Genomic DNA, 20732 nt, shown 5'->3' with positions numbered 1-20732 from the left:
AATAATAGTAATAATACATTCTTCTGTTCTAACACAACTTGCCTTTTCCTTTTGAACAGCAAAATTTACAGCTACGAATAGGCTGGCATAGGAAACCTGCATATACTCGTTCCTTACATTAAAGAGGAGACAGGATAGACTACCACAGGCATCTTCCTCTTAAACTGAGAGAGGCCAGCTCCTAAAGTGCTCCATTTAAACCTGCAAATGTTGAGAGCATCACACATGGTGCCTCAGCATCTTTGCAGGCTAATTCTCTGTATGACTGCAGCAATCAATGCTTTCCCTCAAATTAAATGCCACCTTGACTTTCCCGGTATACCACACACACACAAAATCTGTCTAGAACTTCTGGAGGTATCTACTCTAGCATTTTACCTCTACATCAGACACTTTCATGCGAGTGCCCTCTTTCCCCACAAATATATCATCGATGTCAACAAGGATATAGCGATCAAGCGTGAGACAGAGGCGTTTGCCAGTCAAGTAGGCAATGGCATCCACGAAAATGAGTTTGTGCAGCCAAAAATTGAGGTTATTGCCGAAGAGAACCCGCTGGATCCCATCATGCAGACCCAGGTCCTGCATCACTGTGGCATGTAACGCTTTGTGAGTGGCCAGGTGAGGAATGGACTCTGAGGATTTTGTGCTGGCCAACAGCACTGGCTCATAGGTGCTGTGGTTTGACTGAAACACAGTCCAGTCATCACCAGGCAGAGGACCCTGCTCCACCTCGTTAGCCCGGGTGACGTAGAGCAGCGGAGCACTAGGATTGATGTGATAGTCCCGCAGCCCCAAGTTGGAATGTAGGAAAAGGGGGAAACCCTTGAGCTGTGCACTGAGCAGGCTGTTCTCATTAGCTTTGAAAAAGCCTATAATTCCCACTCCATACTCTACACAGTATTTGTCTAGCAGCTCTCGGTTCCAAGCATCTAGATTCACATATTTAAGGATGTTCTCATAGATAATTAGAGCATAGCGTCCTCTATCTTTATCAGTCAGGGTGGGCATATCCCCTTTGCCAGGGGCGATCTCTGTCCTGTATTTAAAGCGGCTGGATTCCAGGATGGCCACTATTTCCTGCCCCAGCTGGGAGTAAATGCTTTCCACAAAGACGAGCACCACAGGGTCTGTGCGCGAGGTGTCCACAGATTTTGTGAGCCTCCAGCTGGCTTGCGGTGGGATCAGAATGCGGTGCTGGTTGCTGCAGTCACTGAAGGGCAGGGGTGGTGGCTCCTTGATTTTGGGACTGTTAGTGACGTAATAAGCCAGGATGCACATGGAGATGAGGCTGAAGGCAATGAGCAGCAGGATCAATCTGTGGAGCTCCAGCTGTCGCACGTGCCGCACCACTTTCCACAGCTGAATCATGGTGAGGCGGGCGGCTCACCCCCTCCTCACACTCTGGACCCACGTCGCACTTGGAATCTCCAGTGCCACCGTGGCAGTACCCAGCAGCAGCTCACAAAAGAAGTGCAGCTGCAGAGAGGGAAAAAGCTAAAGCAAACAGCTACAAGGCGAGACTCCCAGAGATCTGCCATTTATCTCAGGTAACCATGGCCCTCAATTCCCATCGCTCTTTTGTGTGCTTCCTCGGGCTCCTCTCCTCTCACTCAGAAGTCTTTGGAGGAGCAAGGTTTCCAGAATCTCGTCTTCTACAGCAAATCAGTCTGTCATTCTGTGCACAAGCAGTTTCAGCTCAGCCTTCCCAGGTGTCCTGTTTCTCATTTAGCTGTTTCACATTCACATCATGGCAGCTTCTCTTTGCATCCTGCAATTTAAAAAGAAAAAGTAAATTCTCAGTATGACTTCAGTATTTAACTGGCTTGAGATGAAATGGCAGGACTAGCAGGTGATAGGTGGGCAGCATCACTTGCCCATCAGCAGGTCTGTTCCCTGGGAAGTGTCACACCCCATTTGTGTGGGAGCTTGACAGAACAAACACAGTGGCCTTTGGAAGAAAGGTCCCGACAGTGCACAGCAACTCAACGTTCACCTTGGGTGAGATTCTCACACACTACAGCAAACAGAGCCAAGTACCTGGCCTTCCCCCAGCTTTCTGCAAGCCACTGAACAGAAAACACAAAACCATTTTATTCTAGCGTATATTTCAAAGCTAACAAGAGGAGGAGAGAGCACTTTCTGCAAGGCTGCCCCATTTGTCCTGGGAACTCACTTTCTTCCAGAGGTCTCAAAATACAGCTCTGGAGCAGCATCATTCCTCAGGCAGAGGCTGGGGGGCACAGGCTCCCACGCACACTTAATGGTTGCCAACTGATTCAGTGGCAGTTGGAGATGGAACATCTCCTGAAACCTTCATCGCCTTCTCTCATATGCCACTGAAGAACATGAAGCCAGTTTTAAATCACCAGCAGCACGACACAAACTTGGGTTGGTCTCAAATACATGAAAGCCTCTTGTTACGAAGCTCTCTCACCTCCTGCTTTGTGTTCATGGCAGCAGACTATTTCACCATATGTTGTTATTTTTCCAGGAAAAAACACCAAACAAAGCCAACAAATACCAAATAATCCAAAACAAACACCAGAGAAACTAACTAAATTTCTCCTTGGTTTAAAAATAAAGTAAAACTCACAGAGGAGTCTTCTCTCCCTTACCAGCAGTGTGACTTATCCACAGCAATACCCTGATGCCTTACCTGGGATATGAGCATATTTTTGGGGCACACCTACTGTCTGCCCCAGAACAGTGCAAGAATACCCTCAATGCCAGACATTGCTCACCAAGTCAGTCATGCTCACGATGAACTCTGTGTAAAAATTAAACCACATTTTTTCTTTAAAAAGCCTTTTTAGTCACCCCCCCAACTCCTGCAGATGTGCTCCACCACATACAGACCCTCTAACCACCTGCTCAACTGGCACAACTTGCAACAACAGAAGGCACAAAAAAGCAATAGCAAATAATACTAATGGAAGTGATCTTCATCCTTTCTCCATTCCTCTCATTTTTAAGCTTTTCTGTTACTACCATTCTGATAAAACAAAGAATATGAGAAGACTAGTTTGTCTACGAGTTTAAGGCATGCATAAGGTTTCTTTCTATAATAAAGCCAGGGGTTTCTAACAGTTAGCTCCAGCAGGAAAGGAACTACTTGTGAGACAGATGCTTATTTCGTAATGTGTATTACTAGACATAAAAAAAACCCTTCTCAGTCAGGGAAACTATCAGCTCATAGATCAGGCCAAAAGTCCCACTCTAAAGACTCCCACCAGGCTGTTTTCCAAACTGTTGGTGCATCTTGAAGCCGAGACAAAAACCACAAAGAGATTTTATATGAAGAGATGTAATACTGCTAACTTTATGACAGCAGACAGAAGAGAGTCAGAGTGCTGTTTACACAAGCCTTATGATGATCATTAAGTATTATCTCGAACAACTCCTCTGCTAGAAGCCCAGCAGAGCAGGGACTGGTTTGTGTAGTGCACAATGAAACCTTAGCCCTGATGAGGCTTTCAGAATAGCTGTAGACTGTCAATGCAAAGTATATCACACAAATAATTTTCCACTGCAGAAACTGAGACACAGCAAAACTTATTGAAGGTTGCACTGCAACCAGGATTTTTAGTAGAATTATTCCTGTTCCCAAGATTCCAAATGGACTGGGTCTCCATTCTCAAATGGCCCTCTGTAATGACAGAGCTGGCTTTTGAAATTCACCTCAGTCAGCAACAATAAGATGTGATTTCTTCATCACAGACAACTGATCATCTTTCAGTTTTGTCTCTGTATACTATTAACTTTTTACTGGAAAAAAGGACAGAGGAGAGAAAGTGAGAAATAACTATACAAAGATGTGAAAAACAGAACTTGTATAGATTTTTCTTGCTACTGATTTTGAATATATGATTCCCTTGACAGAGCATAGAACATCTCGAGTCCCTGTAATACACCAGGAATTCCACTGTATCAGCACAGTACCCAAAAACATGTGCCACCTTCCAAAAGCAACCAGGAAAATAGCCTTTCCATCCCCACAACAAGCCCTTCCCATCACACTGACTCTGCAAGGAAGACCCCAATGTTACCACACCTTCCTGCTTGGCATTACAGCTCCAAAGCTGCAGAGAGGCAGAAGCCAGCAGAGGCAGAATTCAGCAGGCCAGAGAGAGGTAAAATAGAAACATACAAAAAATTCTGTATCTTTTTTATGAGATTAATTCCTTGTAAGACAGTAATACACAGCTCCTTGCATATCACAATGCTACATATATGAGAAATGATCTTCATTCTACTCCTGTGCAACAAATTAATTCTGAACACTTCACTCAGATTGCAATAATAGTCAATTTTGTTGGAGAAACCTGAGAATTCCAAGTTATTACCTTCACAAATAACTCACTTCCTTTTGCTTTTCAATCCCACTAAATAAAATAGAAAAATAAAATCTATTTTGGATTTAAAGATTCACTATCTTAACATGTATTAGACATAAAGTTGTTTGTTCAGTAGAAAATAATGTGAAGAGGAACTCAGGAGTCCAAGTATTACTTCTATGAATTTCCAAACAAGTGTTTCTGGGGTAGAATTTGTAATCTAAACACCAGGGTAATAGTAAGAAAATCAAGATGTTAACTTATGCAAAAGCCTGGCAAGGTTCTACTTTTCAATTCTTTATCCCCAAAGCATCAACATGGAAAACACTTTTCTTCCCTGGGTGCACTCATTAATTTCTCCAACTTAATTTTTACTTTTGAACTGACTCTGTTTTGTAAAGAACTGTAGTTTCGGTTTCCCAGTTATCAGTTTAAAGATGCAAATCACAGGACAACTGGATTATTCTGTAGAATAAGAATGAAACCAGAGTTTAAGCTAGGCTGCCACACCTGCAGTGCCCAGCTGAGGGGCACTAGGGAGAAGAACCCCCTTTGCTGGGCACTTCTGAATCACAGCAGTGTTTTGATAACAATGATTCCATTCAAGCCTCTAGTGAAGCTCCCAAACAAGCCCCCATTTGTTACATGGGTGAGCTCAAAAAAACAAATTTTAAAAAAAAGGCCTGTATCAGATTGCTGCTCAAGAATCTGTCAGCTCCCATCTCTTTAACAAGGCTTCACAGCCAGAGGGCATGCCAGCTGGCACGGGATTAATTTCTTTCTTTGGGGACTGCATCAGCTGGTTTAGGTTCAAACGAAAAGAGGAAAAAAAAAAGCAACAAACAAATAAACTGAACAAAATTTATATTAAAAGGCAAGAGAACTGTCAGAAACCAGTCATACCAGAAAAACTGAGAAATATCTATACTGGAGAAAGAAAAGAAAAAAAATAATTACAGTGTAAATTATTCCCTCTTACAGGAGAAGGAAATACCTGTGTCCTCTTTTGACATCAAACTCCTGGGAATCTAGCACCACAAAAAAAAACGGGTTTCTAGATAAATTTAGGTCCAGTCTGAAATCCTGCCAGGACTGTCTTCGTGTGAATTGTGGGATACGGCAGTCAGAATGCACAGCAAGAATGAAGTGTTCAGAGGTCCAAGGACACAGGCTCAGCAGGCACCCATCCTGCCAGAAAAGCATCTCTAGATCAGAGAGCATCACAGCTGTAAGGTCAGCTATCCCACAGATCACCAGCATTAAGACAAAGGCTTCATCAAACTTAGATGTTCTGTTTCCTAATGATACACAGTGTTAATGTGAAACATAAACTGCTTTGTGAATTATCAGCTGCTAAACCACATGGCAAATGATGTGATATGAAAGCAAGATAACAAGTCCAACCCTGTGGTTTTAACATCTGATCTCCAGATATTTCCAGTGCTTAGAAATGATTATGGGAGATCAGTACAAACACTCAGGACCAGCACTTATCCAAAACCACTGACCAGAATGTAAGTATTTGGGGCTGCTGGTACATTCTTGCCAAGGCACATGGAAGATACTGGGTATCATCTGACACCTTTATCAAGAACTGTCACTGCATTCCTAGCTGAGCTACAGAAGGTCTTACCACCCAAACCCCAATGTCACCAGTACACATCCCCAGCCCTTTTCATTATTCATAATATAATTTCTCCATCTGGAATGCACAGCAGCAAGATCTTGCCTTTGTCCACAATAGCTCTATTTCAGAGGCCTTTCTTCTGCACTTCCTGTGAGATGGTTGTTGCCTTGGGCCCTAGGGAGACTCCAGTAATTGAGTTACACAGTAATCAGAGAAGGAATCTGATTGATTTTCCAACCCATTCCACTTTAATGGTGTCATCATGACACAAAATTCCTCATTAGTCTGCTCCATTCTGAGATACCACAGCCCCTCTCTTTGTCTGTGGTGGTATCTGTGTGCCAGGCCTCCAGGTACAGCCCCTCTCTCACAAAGATGGGGAACCTGGTAAGTAGTGGCAAAACTAAAACAAAGCAAGCCACACAGCAAAAGAATTAGTAGAAAGCTCAGGAGAATGAATGCTGCTTTTATTTCACATGTTGGGTAAAAAAAAATATTGTGGAAATTACAGCCACATTGCAATGAAATTGCCATGTTCATTTTTGGGCTCTGGCCACGTGTTTCAGCTAACATCCACTGCCAGTCGAATCCTGCCATGAAAGACTGCCTAAGGAATACAAAATTCAGATCAAAGAGGCAAGAAACACTAATGGTGCCCATGCTGCTCTGACAGACAGGGCTGCAGCCTCCAGCCAGCTCTGTGTTTTGCTTGGGCAAGTCCCCATGCAGGGAAAGCCTCTCAGTACAGACCCGTGCTGAGCCAGAAAGCTGCCAGCTGGCCAGCAGGCTTGAAATGTGCCAGTCTGATGTAAGAGAAGACCTGTGCAATGAAGTAATAATTACTTTAATTCTTTTATTATCACCCCTAGACAGGTATGCAATGTCACACCATCTGCAAAAGCAACAAACTGCTATTAAACAGATCTACATGCTCCACTCATCCCAGCCTGGTGGAAACCCAGCTCCAGCCTTGAATTTACCCTTGTGCCAGTGCAGTGAAGTCTGAAGACAACATGAAGGCAGAGATCTCACGGAGTCTGGCTCCAGGCCAGCTTTGCAGAGGGCTGCACAGAGATCCCATAACTCCTGCAAGGTACTTGGTGTGTGGATACATGACGGATACCTTTGTCTGCAGCACACCTTTGTTCTCTTGCTCTTTTATATTACAAATAAATAAACAATATATTTACTCCTTCCCATGCCAGTTAACAGAGGTATGGCTCAGCACTGCCTGTTAGCAACATGAACCAATACAGTCCCTTGAAAACAAAAAGGTCCTCCTCATAAAAGCTTCCAGGAAATCTGGTTTTCAGCTTCCTGCCTTCTCCCCATCATAATACACTCACTGCTTAGGGTCATTACAACTGACCTGACTAATTTTCCAAAGCAAGGGAATTTCAAACTTTTACACTGAGGTATTCCCTCAAGTTAAATGTCAGAAGCACAAGCCTCAACAAGTTTCACGACCTCAGCATAGGACAAATTTGGGAAGGGAAAAGAGTTTGTTGTCTTGCATTTTCAGCCTGCTTAGGGAGCAGATCTGCACATAAGGAACCTGAAGAATTGTTTAAAAATCAAACAAATAAAATTTCAGCCTTCAGCAGTTACTGATGCTGCTTGATAAAAATAATATGTAGCTTGGCAGCTGCACACCTCTGCTGAAATGAAAATGAAAGACCACAGGTATTGTAGCAGTGGAAGTGCTCACACAAGTCAGAGCTTTCTACCAGCTGAGGGGATGTAACTGCTCTGGGGATGCACAGGTCTCTGTAATGCAACTGCTTATAGGAGAGAAAGGAGACACTTTTCTCAGAGATAACTGAACGGCCATTTCCTTTCCTTCATTTCATGTGGTACTGAGCCTTTAAAATCTAGGGAACAGGCCCCCACAAGAACAGCAGTTTCCTTCTGGCCATACCTTTCCTTCTGTTTTGTGCCTTTCCTGACACACAGGTCTGTGCCCGCTCTGACCCCAACCCTTTTCCCACACCAGAGGATAATGAGACAGCAGCTCCTCTCTGCACCCCAGCACATGGAGCTGTGGGACAGAGCCAGAGGCAGGGCAGGCTAGAGCCTTGCAACACAAAGGCAATCTCCCCAGGTGGAAAGTGAATTCTTCAGTCACCCCAAAGGGAGGGAATACACCATCTTCAGCTTCCTCCTTTCACCAGGAATCAACACTTAAGCTCTATCATGGCAGAACATCTCCAACTCAACTGTGGGAACAGGAAATAGATGCAGTTCCTTCCGCATTAGATATGGACAAGAATCTCATTTCCATTCTGTCATTCTCCCTGCTTATCACAATTCAGACCAACTATTCTGCTGAAGAAAGCAAAATGTCTTCTCTGGCGATATCTCCTAAGTAACTTAATCAAGTGGGGGAAATGCAGTCAAACTGTGGCAAAACCAAGAAGATTCAGTCTCAGTCAGAGCTGAAGTGTTTTAATATAGAATGTATATTATGAAAGTTTATCTGTAATGGTTATGAAAGCAGCCTAACCATTCTTTCTATGAGGAGTTAGAAAATTTCACCTTAATTAACAAGAAGCTGATCTTCTATATTCAGTTGCTTCCTCCTGTCAGATAACACATAGGAGATAATATTTTACAAACTGTTTTATCTAGGAACATATTACAGTAGGGAACAGGTTTAATACCATCACACTGAAAGTTTGTCCAAACTGACACCAGAAGAAAACTGTAAGTACACTCTACCAAATCTTAAAACCTCATAAAAGCTCTTGTGCTCACCTGTTCTGGTGAATTTTACTTGCATTAAAATTCGGGGTCAGAATCTGCTGGGCTTGTAAAAGAAGATGTTCCCCAGCTGTGTACAGCAGCTCCCTCCTACCTGCCTTCAACTGAGATGTTCTACTCACAAGACTTCCACCCAGTGTAACATTGACAGTGTATCTCCCAGACTTTGCAGTATATAATTATCCAAGTCTTTATTATCTTGGTGTGATTGAAATAAGTAAATCTCCCGGACTCAGAAAACAAAATACTCACATTTCTGCTGGCTTGGCTACTGCAAGACAGCTTTTAACACAATGCAAACTCCTGTAAAAAAAAAATAAAAATAAAGAAATAAAAGAGAGAGAGAGAGACAAAAGTGATATAAGGAAGCTGTAAAACTGGCCAGGCAAAAAGAGTAAAAACAAGCAATGGGAAGAAAAGTAAAATGAGTGGAAAAGGCATGAATTGAGGTTGTTGGAGATTACACAGGCTGGGAGAGACAATGGTTTGGAGGCCTGGTTTTTACAAGACAGGAGCAAGTCCAAAGTGCTCTTTTGCCCTCTCCAAGCCTTCACAACCATCTGTGCAATGAAAAGTCATTATCTGCTTTTTCACAAGCACTATGGCAGAAATAGATCTCAATGGGGGTGCTACACCCACCAAGAGCCTCTGAATGCCCTGACCAGCCTCCACCTCCTGAGCTGTGAGCTGCACCTGAGCTCAGGTCAGACCCAAAGCGTGCCACAAGTATGTTCTGCCTTGCTGACCTGACTGGTCCTTGTGCACTCACCTGGTGATGGCACTCCAGGCTGAACCTGGTACCTATCACTGCCTGCCTCTGCAGTGGTGCTGTTTGGGTGTTGTTGCTGGGGATGCTGCCTGTGCCAGCAGAGGGTGGATGGAGGTCCCGGCACGATGGGGCAAGGCAGCTCCACCCTAGTGTGGTCCTTATGGCCTTGATGGACCCCACAGCAGTTTCACACACTGTTTCTTTCCCACAGACAAAAGATGTGTAAGCAACAGGAGGACAGGGACTGCTAGAGAAACAGCGTGTTGTGCCTATTGTTAGACTTCCCTGTCTTCATGTGGGTGGAATTATTTAATTTTCTCTCAAACCATCTGTGTTTGCAATTGCTATAAAATCGCAGGCAACACACACTTATTTCCACACTTTACACTATGCCATGCTCACTACACAAACAATTTCAACCCTGAACCTTCTGTTTCCCCTTGTTTCCACCTTGTTTTTAGACAAGCAGCTCACAGAAACGCAACTCTTTTGAAAAGAGATACATCTCAAATATATTAATTTTAAACTGCACTGTAATTATATGCCACTAGGTTATTTTTCTCCCTTTTTCTAGACTTAATTACTAGAGTGGGTGCTATATTCTTACATTTTTAATTTGTCAACTGTTTACGAGTAGGATTTTTTCTGCTATGAAACACTGCATCTTTAAAATATTTATTCATGCAGAATTAAGCCCAGGACCTCATTAACATCCTAATTAACAGTACCCAGGACAACTCAGGAAAAAAAGCTGCCATATTTGCAATCAAATCTACCCTCTGATAAAACTGAAGTTCTGTCAGGAAAGCTCAAGAGTTTTAAGCAAAATTTTAAAAAATATCTGCTTTGGACTGCAGCTGAAGTAAAACTGACCTGCGTACTGAAAACTGCAAGGTGCCCAGTTACAGGTTTTGGAGATTAACTCTGCTGTCTTGGGGACTCTTCCCCCAAATTTACAGGTAGTAGTAAAATGCCCGATGAAATTCAATCAACTACTTAAAACTGATTTTTTTTTTTTTATTATTATTTACATCGAAACTGTTCATGTGTTGAAGCACAAAAATTTTTTTCAATTAAGAAATTTAATATTAAGTTCACTTGTACGTTCTGATAATGAAAAAACATGCTTAACCTTTGAGTCAAGATAATAGTCTGTGCCATTTTGCAAGCTTTTGTAAGTATTTACAGGATAAAACAATTATGGAACTATTTCTGTTTCACATGTAGCAGTAAGAGACAAGGGCAGGTGATATCAGAAGCAGGACTTTAGAAAAAAGAAGCATTCAGAACACTGTTATGAAACTTAGTCTAACACAACATTAATGTTTTCAGGGATTTTTTGGCTTTCTTAATAAATCTTCAGCTTAGTTCAAATAAGTGAACTGAAAACAGGAAATCCCAATAATTTATTTTTTTTTTTAAATCAGTGATTCAATTTCATTATCTCAGTTGGAACAGAAAGAAGAGAATTGTCAGAAAAGCAAAATTCTCTCCAAGTAGTAATGTGCATCTGCCTGTCTGGTGAGGTCTTCAGTAGGACAGAGAGCACATTTCTTTTGGTCTAGTCTGGTACAGGGTATTCAATCGGTAAAATGCATTGCAAAAAAACACAGTAACTTGATTCACCACTTGCCAACATGTCAATCAATCACTTACCAACATGTATTGCTACTAATACGGTGGGTCTTGCGCTTGTTTTTGTGGAAAGACTTGTTCCACAAAGAAACAGACACAAAATGGTTTAGAAACAGCAAGGAGATCCATCTTGTGCCTGCCTCTGTGAGCTTGTCCATGCTAGGGGATAGCAGCCATGGCATAATTAGCACTACAGCAAAGCTGTGCAATGACAGGAGTACTGAGCACCACCAGATTTGCTCAGATCCCTGTGTTTTCTACCTTCATTTCATGCAGGTTGATCAACACAACTTAACTTTGCCTATACAGACAGGCTAGCTGATAACACTTGCTGTAAAACAGACATTAATTCTCCACAACCTAGAAACTACTTTAAGATAAAATGTGGCTGCTCTTTAACAGTATACAGAAAATAGTGAACTATGTGTAAAATTCTGCACTCAAAATGAGAAGGGGAATTTATTACTTTTTATTTTATGAAGATCTAATGTAAACAGTGCTCAACAAAATAGTGGCAAATACACTCCTTTATCTTGCCATATGCACTATCTCACATTAAGAAACATGACCTGAACAGCAGGTGTAAGAAAGGAAGGTTACAAAAGAGAGACAATTAGTCAAGTAAACTTGGTAATGATTACTGGAAGAAATCAGTTCACAAGAGCAGAGAAAGGGAGGGAGGATTTGGCAGCAGAGACTGGGAGACTGTTCCAGGAATAGGAGGCAGCATGAAACAAAATGCAAAGTGGAGAGTAGGAGAAAGAGATAAATGGAGGAGTACACAGCAAGTCAGAGGGGAGTAAGAGAAAATGACAGCTCACATTGCTTAAGGAGGCAGAAAAGTAGTGCCTAAAGACAGAATTTTCCTAAGACATTAGGTCTAGCTTGCCTACATTTAAAAAACATAGGTTCTCTAATAACCAAAAAAAGCATGGTCTAAAAGGCTTAACAACTCATCTTCAAAGACAAATTCCACCAGAAACAGAGCAGCATGCTTACAGCTTATGTACTTAATGCTGAAAGAGGGGGGCTCCTACAGACTGGACCTCTGAAATTCACCATGTCACACAATATTCCAGACACATTGCAACATTATTGCACCCATATCCTATCTAAAGGCACTACTGGTTTGGTTGTGAAAATGTAACATGCTTGCTGTACTCACTGCATTCATCCCTTTCCTCTATCCAGAGCAAAGCATTCTGGAGCAATGGAAGGCAAGAGCTACAATAAGGCAGTAAAGTTGCCTCAACTACATTCCTACACTGCTTTCTGCCCTTTCAATTGTGAACTGTGTCCCACACAGAGACAAAAGTGGTATTAGTTAGCTGATAGTTTAGATTAGCTACATTAAAGAATAATCCCAAGAAACATTATAAATGCTGAAGTTTCTTCATTAATGCTGAAATCCCAAGTTCAAACGTGCTAATTGATCTCACTGAAGTAATAGATACTTTATAGTTTTCAGATCACTTAACACTACATCTTGTGCAGGGATGTGATGGGAGAGAAACAACTGCATTTAGCATTCAAGTAAGTCAAACTCGACTTTGCAGCAACACTGTAACTAAATAATGCTTTTCTGTAGCCTCAGATTAGATTAACACTGTACTTCCAGACATGATACTTTCCTCCTTTTCCTACTCAACAGTGCTGCAAATGAGAGAAAAAAGGCAGTCTGGATCCCAGCTCTAAAGTTCCCTACCTTCTCCATTGCAGACAAAACACAATAATTAAATAATTTTTAGCTAGACAGCAACTTTGAAGAGCTATGTTACTAAAAATATATTATGATAAACATATTTTAAAATTTTGGATGTTAATTTTTGAAGTTAAATACAGAAATTAATTTTAACTCTAATGATTTGGTCTACTTAACTCCCACATAATTAATTTGGTAGCTGAAGTATAAAGATTACAGTTTTTTGGGAGACATGCTATTTTCTTATACAACAAAGAAATGAAGACAGTAAAATTCAGTCTTCATTATGAATCTGGGTTAGTGTTTCTGCAGAAATTTGAAATGCTTTGACTTTGTCCCTACTCTCCCATGAAGTGCTAAATGACTTGCAGAATACCTGTGATTGCAAGTGTTAAAAGAAAGCACATTCAGAGGACCTGCTGACATCTTGGTACCTATAGCAAGAATCCTACCCCAGTGGTTTCATGTTTATTTTTGCCCATATTCCCCACTGCCTGCCTGTATTTTTCCAACCAATTTAGTTGACACAACCAGGCAGCATCGTGGGGCAGCTGCCTGCCACTGGATGCAACCCAGCTTCCTCTCTGCTTGCCAGGTGCTGGCTTTGCTGCCTGACCTCTCTCTCAGCTGAGAGAGGCATGGACAAGCGTGCAAATTCACCAGTATTGCCCCCACACCACCCAGGAAAGCAGACCTGAACATCAATCTCTTCCTCAGCCACACAAGGTGACAGTCTGACAAATGCATGGGCATTTCAGTCCCAGGAAAACCCAGGGATGTGGCCCTTGGGCTCAAGCCCTGGTGTTTCTGTGCTCAGTCAGGCTGTCCTGGGCAGCAGTGCCACAGGGCATGTGTAAGGGTTATCAAGTTTTCTGCTACGCTCACTCAGCTCCTCCAGAGTTAAAACAAGGTGACTGTTTTCTAACTCATTTCTGAACACATAAACACCAGAGACCCCATCAAGGAATTCAAGGGTAAGGCTGACTGCAGTCTTTTACTGCACTTTTACCTTGATGTGGTTACACATTTCCAGAACTCCATCCGGAAAATGAGAATCACGTTACACAAAGATGCTGAGCATCAATGCCTCTACAGCACTTTGTGAATGTATCAGAATGAATTGGTATCCTGGTCTTACCTGGGTAAAACACAAACTTCAAAACAGTGATAACGATGAGATTTCCATCACTTGCTGCTCTACTGCAAACACTCCAGAGAACCAGATCTGAGACAGACAAAAAGTCAAAAATTCTCCATCAGCTCTCAATTATCAGAAGGATTGTAACTCAGCTTGGTTTGCTGACAACATAAACATAAAGGCTGTTCCATGGAAGGGGTGAAAATTATCTTCCCCTCCACTGCATTTTCCAGGCTCTCATATATTTCTTTTCCTTCACTGCTATTTGCATCAAAACGGGTATCAGATTCATTCAACAAGAGCCACCTTGGAGGTTAAACTACTGGCAGTGACATTTAATTTATTGAAAAGGTGGAAGACAGAGTTTATTTTAGGTCAAACTGCTTATATGAAGAATCACCTTGGACTCTGCAAATGCTAAGAATACAAATAAAGAGGAGAGATATGAGTCCTCTATTTTTATGGGAAAGTTCCACTTCCCTCCACAATGCTAAACAGTAGTCCACCAACTGATGTAACATCTGCAAGCTGAATCAATGCCATGAATGCTTCCACCTCAGAGGTAACACCTTATCTTCTAGCCCTGCTCCTTATAGAAATACTAACCAATCTATCAGTGGAAGACACTGGAGGTTTGTATTATGTACTCTCCCACATTCCCCATCCCTTGTCCCAGGAAGATCATTTGGCCTTTACACAAATATAGCCTGCATTTGAATTTCCAGTATAAAAATTATTTACTTATTCCAAAATGAAGCACACAATATAGAGTGGTCACTAAGCACCACAGAAAGGCTAAAAAGCTACAACACACTAAAGCAGAGAGATGTAAGCTTCTCCATTTGGGTTTTTTCAGTTCCAAAAAGGAGGGTCTCTGCATAATCCCAGCTCATATAAGAGGTATGAAAAAGCAAGACTGTAGTATGTTCATACAATATCTAACTTCACAGCCTTTTGCTTGGAAGAAGGCAGCACATTGACTGAAAGCAGCTTCTGAATAGCAAGCTACAAAACAAAATTCCTTTGAGGAATATTTTGCATTAAAAATGGCTTCATACTTGCAGTGAAATATTCCAGCACCAGCCATATTCTAAGAACAATATGTGCTCCCTCTCCACAAGCCCCTGGGCTGGGCTTGCTGACTTTATTTTGAGTTTGTTATTGCCCTAAGGGAGCATTAGATAATGAAGAGCTCAGTTTTCCTTTCACTTCATGCCTGGGCTCATCACAGTGTGTGCAAGCAGGCTTAGTCTGCAGACCTTCCTTCTTTACATCTTCCTCCTCCTACTTTCCAGCAACCCAACGACATTTTTTACAAATGAGCACTATCAATTGTCTCTTTTGAAACAAGGTTATGGAAACCATCACCTTCTTTAGAGTGTTGCAGAGAACAAGACAAAGTTCCCAGCCTTCAAACACAACTGAATGCCTTTACTGCACCAGGTGACTCCTTCATGGAGCACCAGAAAATCGGTGCCCCACAGAGTGATAACTACTCTAATACCTGCTCCTGTCCAGCTCTGCTCTACAACTGGTACTTCACCCTGCTGGAAGAAAAATTCAGCAAGGTCCAGGTGTGTGAAAGCAGGTACAACAACAGGGACATGTCTCTATATACCCAAGTGGTAACACCGGAACAGAGGCCTTGCAATGAGCTTAACTGTGCCTAGAGGCAAACAGCTGCTGCACTCCTGAAACACCTCTGACACACTGTAGCATTTTACTGTGCCTAACACGGTTCTTCCACAGTGAAGGACAGCAGCAGGGTTAACAACCTTCTGTTACACTTCATCTAAGGTGAACAGTTAACACAGCATTCCAAAGGGTTTAGAAAAGTAGGGAATGTTTATATTGAAAGATCATTTGTATTTTTTAGCAATTTCCTTCAAATCATCAAAGCTGAAAAGCCACATGGGAGGCTGTCTGACAAATCTGGCAGTGAAGTAAGAGCCAAGATTTTTGGAGTTAGAAGCAAGCCAACATCCGACAGGGTTCTTTGGCTCTCTTTTGGTTAAGCACACCTATCAAAATATACCTTTTATTTATATCTTTGGGATTCTTGAAGGGATGGCTTATAGGAAGGCCAAATCCTAAAACAACACCAAAAAAATTCACTGCTATTTTAGCTAACCTGAAACACATGACATCATTTAAACAGAGACCATCACCCTTCCTCATCCTTTGTGAGCTGAATTTGGGGAAAGAAGGGGAAGAGCAGAGAAGGTAACTGAAAACTGTGTCATCTCTTCCATATAGCCACATTTCAGAGGGCAGGTTTTAGATAGCAAGAGCTACATCTACACTGTTGCTTACAATGTAGGCTAACCACCTAGCTTATATTTGTTACTTTAAGATGTAAAATCAAAGACCATTAAGAAAAGAGACCTTGTGAAAAGTCTCAAGTCTATGCTCCAGGCCATGCTCTTGCTTTCTACATCTGCAGTGTCTGGCCAAATTTCAGAAGCATCTGTACTATTGACATGAACGTGACTGGTTAATAAAAGAATACTTTCAAAGACCCAAATTCTGTGCCTTGACAGCTACATGTCAGCTCAAGGATCAAGAAGTTTTTAATGACCAGAAAAACCCTCAAGTTCCAAGTGAATCTTTCTTCCCAAGAAACAAAAAAAACAGAAATCAAACACACTATCAACCAAAGGATCATCATTTACTAGTCTGTGGTGAGAGAAAAAAGACTATCTATAAAAATTTCCATTTCTAAGCTTTCATCTTGCTAAATATTAACTAAGCAGAACTAGCTTTGCTCTTGAGATGCAAACAAGAATTTAGATTGCTGTGTGACAAAACACTAGCAATTGTGGTTTAGTCCTCAGGAAACATATAAGGGTATCATATGATTTTTAAAATGTTCTCTGTCATGGCTCATTTTTACAGTGATTTCATCAATTACCAATATTGCTGGTATCTCTTCATCTACCAGTCTGGTACCAAAGACATAAAGTGACAATGAAGGTTCAAGGGGGTATCTATTTATAGTGCATCAAGAACAGCAGCCTAGGCAAAGGCATGCACCGCTACAAGCACCTTCCCTGTGCTACTCAAGTGCATTAATGAGCCACCAGTTCATCACAGGCCAGATTTCATCCTCCTCCAGCACATTTCAGAATCTGAATTTAACCCAGCAGAAAGGTTAGATTTCTGTGGGGAGGGAAATGGAGAGCAGGGGGAGGAAGAGGAGAAGGAACTAACAAAGAGCTTAATGAGCAAGGAACTATAGCAGGCATATCAGTATGAGATACAAGCCCTGCCAACTCCACTTAGTGCACTGCCTAATACAGTCACTGAATAGCAGCTCCTCCATCCTCCTCTCAAAGCATTGTCCTTTCAGATAATGACTGGTTAACAAGCAGTCAAACAGCAAGGCATGAAAGAAAACAGTGTTTTCTTGTAACAATCTAGGTAGCACTTAGACAAGGAATAGAGAAGATAGGCACAAAGATTCAAATTCCTACCTTTAAAAGTGAAATCCTTACATGTGGTTACTTTATCCAAAGGGGTCAGACAGTCAGCAACCCAAGGAAAGACATGGAGCCAAATGGAAAGTAAGAAAGCCTGAGAGCTGGTCTTCACAAAAATCATACAATGAGCTGGCCTTTCTGGAGAAGGGCAGCTGGGCTGCACAGTTGGTAAATGGATAAACCATTAGTAGCAGTGGCTGCCTTCCGTTACTCAGTGTTGCCAAAATCTCTCACGTCATTTTGTGAACCTAAGGATGCTGCAATTTTAAGCACAGGCAAATGGAAAAATGTAAATAAATTTATGCTATTAAAAAGAGCACGTTAGTGCTGAGCATAAGCACCATTAAAGACTAGCTGCTATACCATACTGCAGCTACAGGTAGGTGGTGGGCAAAGCACAGTCCCACGTAAACAGTCCAAAAGCACAGCTCCCTTCTCCCCAGAAACTATTTTGCCTTGCAGCTCCTCTCTGAAAAGCTTCCATGTCACTCCCTGAAATCTCAGAAACAAGGAGAGGAAGGTAAGGATGACGGTGTGCAAAGGAAGGCATGGTCCAGTGCTCATCTTATCATGGCACACGGCAGATTCAAGGTGCTCCGTCAGGGTGGGAATGGCTCCATTCCTTCCTCCTCTTACACACTGTGCATCTAATCACGGTAGGGCGTTGAACTCCATTTGCACGGCAGACAATGGGATCTGGCAGCAGTTCAAAGGCATTTATAGCGAAGTGACTGAACAAGCTCACTGCTGGCGCAGGCAGGCAAGGATGCAGAGCGCCCCACTTTCCTCCCTTTCACTACTCAGGCTGCAAAGGCAGGTGTTGCACCATGGGCAGCCGGTCCTCCTTTTGTTGCAAGTGGCATGAGGATCAAGAAGGAAATGGAAAAGGTACCACCACCAAGAACAGCAGCACCTAAACACACATCAGTAAGGTAGAGGGAGGTGGGGAGTGAGTGGGGGAAGAGGAGGGAGGGTGAGACAGAAAAGAGAGGCTGGCAGGCAGAGGGAGAGCAAGCAGGCAGGCAAAGGGGGAGAGCAAATAAAGGGAGCCCACAGACAGCAGTGCCTGGCACCCTGACAGCCTGCTGCCAGAGTTCATCTTCTGAAGCTGTCACGGGTTTATGGATGCCTCTAGACTGACAAGCTGACAAGATGAGGAAAACTACACTGAGAAAAATACATTCAGCAGCAGTAAATTGCTTCTCTTGCCCTAATGTGGTTTGCACCTTCACTCAGGGAACTGATCTCATTTGGGGCGGTGCAGGGAACAAATCAACTATGTATATTCAGACGCTATTATTGGAATCTGGAGACTGGGATAAATCTGCAGAGGGACAAAGAAAAATCACCTTCTTGTGCACCACTAATAAAAAATTAACATGTTAAAAGAACAAATACATAAATCTCAGATTATGCTGTGCCCGTACGTAAGCATTTTTGGTAGCAGTGGCTGGGAGGTGGCGCAGGAGCTAAACTCCTGAAAACCTGGCACAAGAGCAGCTATCTACTTCAAAACCTAACAGCAAATGGTGTCATAGAGAGCAGAGACAGGCAGGAAAGGAGGCACTTCGGACCACAGCAGCATACTCTGCTCTTCAAAGATGCAACGCCCCAGGTATGCTCAAAGTTACATCCTTTCCCAGTCAGGGTTTGGGAGTAGAGAGTTTTCAGACAGGATGACACACTAGCACACATCTCTAGAGGAATTCTTTTAACAGGAGCTAACACTGCAGAGCAAACACTTCTGCAGAAAGACAGGGAGAGCTTAATGCAATGGAATGTTACAGGGTATTAGGGAGCACCTCTTTAAAATTTTATCCTGACTATAACATACTAAACACTAAAATCAAAAACAAGGGTCAAGTAAGAGGCTCTTGGGTTTGCCTACTATGATATAACCCACTTTTGTAGAATGTCCAGCTTTAAGGTCTGCCTCAAAGGTATTTCTGACTGTCTCATTGCTTTGACAGGACAGAAAAAAAATCCCTGTAAGCTAAGGTAGAAAATGTTTTAAACTGGTTTTTAAGAGTAAATTACTTTCCTTTCGAATTAACAATAAAACTCATTCTGAATAGGCACATGATTTTGTATTCTTTCTGTCCTATAATGGCACAATGATTTGCTCAGTGTTTTTTAATCCTAGAAGATATATTACAAAAAAAGCACAAATTCTTCATTCATTTATTTAATATGAAAACTGAAAAAAGCACTTAAGTCTTTCAGAAAGAAAAGCACATAGACACAAAGATATTTATTGCTAAGTGGAAAATAAAAGATGAGGTGCTGAGGGATAAGGATTACACACATAAAACTAGAGCTGCTGTCCTAATCAATCAATGAACGTTAAATGGAAGTTGAGCACCTTTGAAAAACATTGTTTCCACATCTAAGAGAGACATTTCTCTATTTTGTCTCATTAAAAAAAAAATCTCACATAGATGTCATGCTACAATGCAGCACTGCTAATCTGCAAGCCTCTTTGTGAACTGCAGATGGATGATGCTGACAAAAAAAAAATAAATCATAGAATCATAACCTAAAACCATTAAATTTTTTAGCTTCCAACTCCCGCCTAAGCCAGTAAACAAACCCTTTCCATTCAAGCTGCAGTATGCAAACAGCAGATGTTGGAAATCTCTTGATACTCCACTAATCAGAAAGATGACAGAAGATTCTGACTCCACACAACAAAGAACCAATTTTTAGAATAGCCAAGATTTTCATGATGGGTTTCCACCATACACTTAATACATCTTTCTTCAGTCTCCAGTGTTTTATAGAGATTCAGGCTTACTGGACACTTGCTGGTAATCTTTTCATTTAGAAAATATTAGAAAGAAGAAGTACTGCTGCTCCATATATAGGAAGACAATTAACTTTGCTCAGTGCCTAAAATCTCAACTTCAGTATTTCTCTCAAAGGCTAGATTTCCTCTTCTTCATCCTCTTCAACCAAACCTCCTGCCCTTTCTCATGCCCTGCCAACTCCCACAACTATTCCACTGTGTCCCCAGATCAATGGCAAGTAGGGGAATAATTTAGCCCAACTGATGTTAAGCACCATTTAGGGGCAAGTGAACTATGTCCTCACGCTAGCAGGTAATTATGGTGAGATTTCAGTCATATTTTTCTAAACACTTCAGTCCTAATTACCGTGCCATAACACAGTAACGTAGCTCTGCACAGTGTCGGTTTGTGGTGACTGTTTCCAAAGAGCTCTGGAAATAAAGGGGGAAAAGATGGATATTGCTTCCAGTTAAAAAACTGTCTCTACTACTGCTCAATT

The 20732-nt window shown here is 41.9% G+C and overlaps 1 protein-coding gene across 7 annotated transcripts in view; it reads right to left on the bottom strand.

The window, feature by feature from the left end:
- The window catches only part of NDST2 (N-deacetylase and N-sulfotransferase 2), a 136530-nt gene that overhangs the window by 24119 nt on the left and 91679 nt on the right, over window positions 1-20732 (bottom strand). For 2 of the 7 annotated variants that reach the window (XM_088059541.1, XM_014250320.2), the window contains exons 4-6: window positions 13969-14055; window positions 8977-9027; window positions 379-1771 (exon numbers count right to left, since the gene is read on the bottom strand). In XM_088059541.1, the coding sequence (XP_087915667.1) occupies window positions 379-1371 (993 nt within the window). In that variant the 5' untranslated portion in view covers window positions 1372-1771; window positions 8977-9027; window positions 13969-14055. Of the gene's footprint in view, window positions 1-378; window positions 1772-8976; window positions 9028-13968; window positions 14056-17441; window positions 17705-20732 lie in introns of all 7 variants that reach the window. The other 5 variants (XM_014250323.2, XM_088059542.1, XM_014250321.2 and 2 more) reach the window with 5 other exon arrangements.

This window comes from Pseudopodoces humilis, chromosome 9, assembly GCF_049639895.1.
Source record: "Pseudopodoces humilis isolate 2021_Gansu_Grassland_sample_001 chromosome 9, ASM4963989v1, whole genome shotgun sequence".
NCBI classification, from domain to species: domain Eukaryota; kingdom Metazoa; phylum Chordata; class Aves; order Passeriformes; family Paridae; genus Pseudopodoces; species Pseudopodoces humilis.
The sequence above is the reverse complement of the archived record's forward strand: the minus strand, read 5'-3'. Positions and strand labels throughout refer to the sequence as shown.